The 5,000-nt window shown below is 48.5% G+C and overlaps 1 protein-coding gene across 1 annotated transcript in view; it reads right to left on the bottom strand.

Annotated features, from left to right (window-relative positions):
* The window catches only part of LOC116225077 (endonuclease/exonuclease/phosphatase family domain-containing protein 1-like), a 16,161-nt gene that overhangs the window by 67 nt on the left and 11,094 nt on the right, over positions 1–5,000 (bottom strand). The window contains exons 3-5 of the mRNA XM_031586654.2: positions 1,768–1,806; positions 1,196–1,390; positions 1–855 (exon numbers count right to left, since the gene is read on the bottom strand). The exon at positions 1–855 is cut by the window's left edge and continues 67 nt beyond it. Of these exons, the coding sequence (XP_031442514.1) occupies positions 659–855; positions 1,196–1,390; positions 1,768–1,806 (431 nt within the window). The 3' untranslated portion in view covers positions 1–658. The remainder of the gene's footprint in view (positions 856–1,195; positions 1,391–1,767; positions 1,807–5,000) is intronic.

The raw sequence follows: 5,000 nt of genomic DNA, 5'->3' as shown, positions 1-5,000 counted from the left end.
TTCAAAGCATCACGGAGCCCTGATCATTTTGTGCATCCTTAACACAACAAAGCTCGCAATACAGGAGTTCATTAAGACCTGAAGGTTCAAAGAAAGAAAATAATTAAAACAAAACAAACAATTAATAAATCCTTCCTTTTCATTAAGTAAGTTTGGCACGCGTCATAAAGTGTCTCTGATATATAGAATTTCTATATGCATTGACATAATTGATATATTTTCTCTTTAAATAAACTTCTTCTTCTCGAAGAACTCTTTCCCTCTGCAGGAACAATCTCTTGGCGCTCGTCAGAGCCGTTTGGCAGTCTGTATTGCACACCCAAGCAGGAATCTGAAAAGGCAATCTTGGTGCTTTTTCCACATTAATCTCAAACTGCTTTGTCTTAGTCCACCGCAGAGCCAGTCCATAGAAGGAAACCACTCCACAGGGAGAAGTGTGTGTGTGTGTGTGTGTGTGTGTGTGTGTGTGTGTGTGTGTGTGTGTGTGTGTTAGGGATGAGGAGAGAGGATCGAGCAGCAAAAAAACGAAACTAAAAAACAAGTCACTGTGAAATGGTTCCAAGTGCCCCAATTGGTCGAAGTGATCTGTCATGGCAACCCTGAGTCCAGGTCATCACCGCTCGTGTTTGGGCGTCATGGCAACCCTGAGTCCAGGTCATCACCGCTCGTGTTTGGGCATCATGTCCCCCCTGTCCACACTGGCTATCCCGTTGCCATGGCGACCGGGCTCCTTGGGGAGGATGTCTACAAAGAACTCTGCGACCACGGGACAGTGGTCAGAGGCCACGCCCCCCCACGACCAGTTGTCAGGGATCCAGGGGTTGGTTAGGCCCTCGCGCACCACACAGCAGTGACCTGAGGGGGGCAGCACACACACATGCACACACACACACACACACACACACACACACACACACACACACACACACACACAGTGATCATTAGAAGGGGTATTACTGCAGCAATCAAGTATAAACACATAGGAGAAGTGATCTCTACTGCACAGGATCCTCATAAAAACTGACCCCTGATACAACGTCACACACACCCACACACAGACACACACACAGACACACACTCAACACACACCTCTCTTTCACTGTTTCTCTCACACCCACACCACACACACACACACACACACACACACACACACACACACACACACACACACACAGACACACAGACACACACACACCTGTGTAGATCTTCTTGAGGCTGCGGCTGAGCCAGATGTTGTCGAGGCAGCTGGAGCCGCGGGGGACGCTGGTGCTGATGTTGGTGTAGACGGAGGGGGGCAGCAGGGCGCTCAGCTTCTCCTTCCTCAGCGCCTCCAGCGCCGCCCCGTCACACGCCGCCCCAAACACCCCCAGCACCACCACATCCTTGTCTCCTGCGGGGGGCGACGGAGAGCGGACCAGTGAAGGGGGGAAGAGGGACGTGAGCAGCAGACCAGTGTGTGTGTGTGTGTGTGTGTGTGTGTGTGTGTGTGTGCGCAGCAGTGCACTGCAACACAGTGTGTGTGTGTGTGTGTGTGTGTGCAGCAGTGCACTGCAACACAGTGTGTGTGTGTGTGTGTGTGTGTGTGTGTGTGTGTGTGTGTGCAGCAGTGCACTGCAAACCTCCACCCAAGACTTTTAAAATGAATCTGTCTCTTATGAATGTACACTTCTACACCACAGCACAACACAACACAACACAACACAACACAACACAACACAACACAACACAACACAACAAAACACAACACAACACAACATGCATGTTTACCTTTCAGTGTTTCCTGAATTTTCCCTGAGAGGGAGGGAGCTTATGTCCGTTAGAGGTGTGGCTCCGCCCATTCGGCTCAACCTGATGAGGGCGGAGCTGCAGGTGCACGTTAACGAGACTCAGTTCTGACGAGCCGACCTACAGTAAGACCCCGGAGGATAAAATTAGTCTTTTAGGGGACAATCTGCAAAGATGCACACACAGCAAGTGTATAGGCAGTGGGGATTAAAGCACACACAGCTAGTGTTTAGGCAGTGGGGATTAAAGCACACACAGCTAGTGTATTGGCAGTGGGGATTAAAGCACACACGGCTAGTTCATTGGCAGTGGGGATTAAAGCACACACAGCTAGTTTATTGGCAGTGGGGATTAAAGCACACACAGCTAGTTTATTGGCAGTGGGGATTAAAGCACACACAGCTAGTTCATTGGCAGTGGGGATTAAAGCACACACAGCAAGTTTATTGGCAGTGGGGATTAAAGCACACACGGCTAGTTTATTGGCAGTGGGGATTAAAGCACACACGGCTAGTTCATTGGCAGTGGGGATTAAAGCACACACGGCTAGTTCATTGGCAGTGGGGATTAAAGCACACTTTAACATTTAAAGCAAAAATGATAATTTACGCTTCCTTTCAAGTTATATCTTTTTTACGATACATTCAGTCTCTGCACTGAACTTGCTATTGAGTGTCATGACAGTGTGTGTTGTACAGGCTGTCTGGCCCTATGTGGTCAAGGGCTTGAGAGCTCTTCGCTTCAGGACTCTCACTAAGGGTTCCGCACTCACATAAAACCGCCCGAGATAAGGCAGAGATTGCCCCTGCTTCCCGTTGCCATCGGCGATGGGATTCTCCAGGACGACAGCCTCTCTCAGCTCGATCCCACAGGAGTTGTCCCAGAGGAAGCCAGAGTAGTGCGCCCCCTGGAGGTGAAAAGAGGTAGGACAGGATAAGCTCATTCAGAGGAGACCTGGAAACAACCAGTAAAACCAGCAGCACCACACCAGGAACCTGACCCTCTGCGCACGCGTACACACACACACACACACAGTAAATATTTATGATACACACATGCATGCACTCATACACACACACACAAACACATGCATCTACACACACACACACACAGATACACTGACACACACACACACACACACACACACACTGTCAGCCATTCTGCAGAGCGGCCCTCATCTGTCCCTGTATATGTGCACTCATAGCCGGGCAGGCCTCAGCTCATTTCCATGTCAGTGATAAGAGCAGTGCTGGGCCAGCCTACTCAATCACACAAGAGTTTGGACTTTACGCTTGTCTGTCTGTCATTTACCCTACAGACAGAGGGGGGGGGGGGGAGACGGCATGAGAGAGAGATAGAGAGAGGGGGATATTGAGAGAGAGAGAGAGAAAGAGGGAGAGGATGGGAGAGAAGGGAGAGAGAGGGACAGAGAGAGACAGGTAGAGAGAGAGAAAAAAGAAAAGAAAGCAAATAAGAGACTGTATGTGGAACCTGCATGAATGTGTGAGTGTGAGTGTGTGTGTGTGTGTGTGTGTGTGTGTGTGTGTGTGTATTAAATTGTATGTCTTGTGTTTTTGTCAGATTCTTATACAAACCAAAGACAGGTATGATATTTACCACAGAAAGCTTCAGGAGGTTTTTGTAAGGAGAAGGTTGTCTGGTGTATTTAATCTGTTCACTTGATGCGTGCGTGCGTGTGTGTGTGTGTGTGTGTGTGTGTGTGTGTGTGTGTGTGTGTCTCTGAGACCTCTGACCCTGATGGCCCAGTTTGATACACACTGGAGCTTCTGTGTTTGATAAGAAAGAGCAGGGGACAGGGCTGTGCTGATAGCTCATATCAAAACAACATTATCCTCACCTGTGTGTGGTGTGTGTGTGTGTGTGTGTGTCTGTGTGTGTGTGTGTACTAATGTCTGTGTGTGTGTGTACTAATGTAAGATATGGTGTGTGTACTAATGTAAAGCTCATGTGAGGTTTGCGTGTTATGTCCCGGATTTTGTGTGTGTTCACACACACACAAACACACACACACACACAGACACACTTTCCTAAGAAAAACAGTTGAATAGACTGCACTTTAAAGACCTCAACCCTAGCAGGTGCTGTACAGACACGTACTCTAAAGGTTCTAAAAGATTCCTTCTCCCCTGTTCAGAGTGGTATGGCTGTTAGTTTCATGCACAGAATACTATAAAGCACGTTCCCTCCAGTTCCCAGGGATGTTTGGTTCTGTGTTCTGTGTTAATAGAGGTGTATCAGGTGAACAGATTAAACACACCAGACAAAACCTGTCTTTGGTTTGTATAAGAATCTGTCAAAGACATACAATTAAACACACACAGACACACACACACAAACAATGGAGAGCGAATTACGATGTAGGCCAATGCAAATACACACACACACACGCTCACACAGACAAAGACCCATCCTGAGCAGGTAAACACACACACACACACACACACTCTCCAGGGAGAGCCCACACACACACACACTCCAGGGAGAGCGAGCGCACACACACACACACACACAGAGCCATCCTGGATCAACCTGACAGACCTGAGGTCAGTGGTGAGGAAACAGCAGAGACACGAGGCTCAGCCATGTTTACATGCCATCCATCACACAAGACAGGAGTGTGTGTGTGTGTGTGTGTGTGTGTGTGTGTGTGTGTGTGTGTGTGTGTGTGTGCGCTCGCTCTCCCTGGGGTGTGTGTGTGTGTGTGTGTGTGTGTGTGTGTGTGTGTGTGTGTGTGTGTGTGTGGTGTGTGTGTTGTGTGTGTGTGTGTGAATATCTGCTCAGGAAGGGTCTGCATGTGCGTGTGTGTGTGTGTGTGTGTGTGTGTGTGTGTTAGAGTGGGAATGCATCTTCTCGTGTGTATACTCAAAGAGAGAGTATGTGTATATACACGGGTGTGTTTGTTTGCAAGTACATTTGTCCTCATGTGTGGGTCTGTGTGTGTGTGTGTGTGTGTGTGTGTGTGTGTGTGTGTGTGTGTGTACGTGTGTGTGTGTACGTGTGTGTGTGTGTGTTTGTAAGTGCATGGTCTCATCTCTGAGCTTCATCTGTAAGTAAACACTCTTCATCCGCTCCTACTGCTTCATTAGTCATCCCTGTGACCAACAGGCCGTGTGTGTGTGTGTGTGTGTGTGTGTGTGTGTGTGTGTGTGTGTGTGTGTGTGTGTGTGTGTGTGTACGTGTGTGTGTGTGTACGT

The sequence above is a fragment of the Clupea harengus genome, chromosome 19, assembly GCF_900700415.2.
Source record: "Clupea harengus chromosome 19, Ch_v2.0.2, whole genome shotgun sequence".
NCBI classification, from domain to species: Eukaryota; Metazoa; Chordata; class Actinopteri; order Clupeiformes; family Clupeidae; genus Clupea; species Clupea harengus.
Note: the sequence above shows the minus strand (reverse complement) of the source record. Positions and strands in the feature narration are given on the sequence as shown.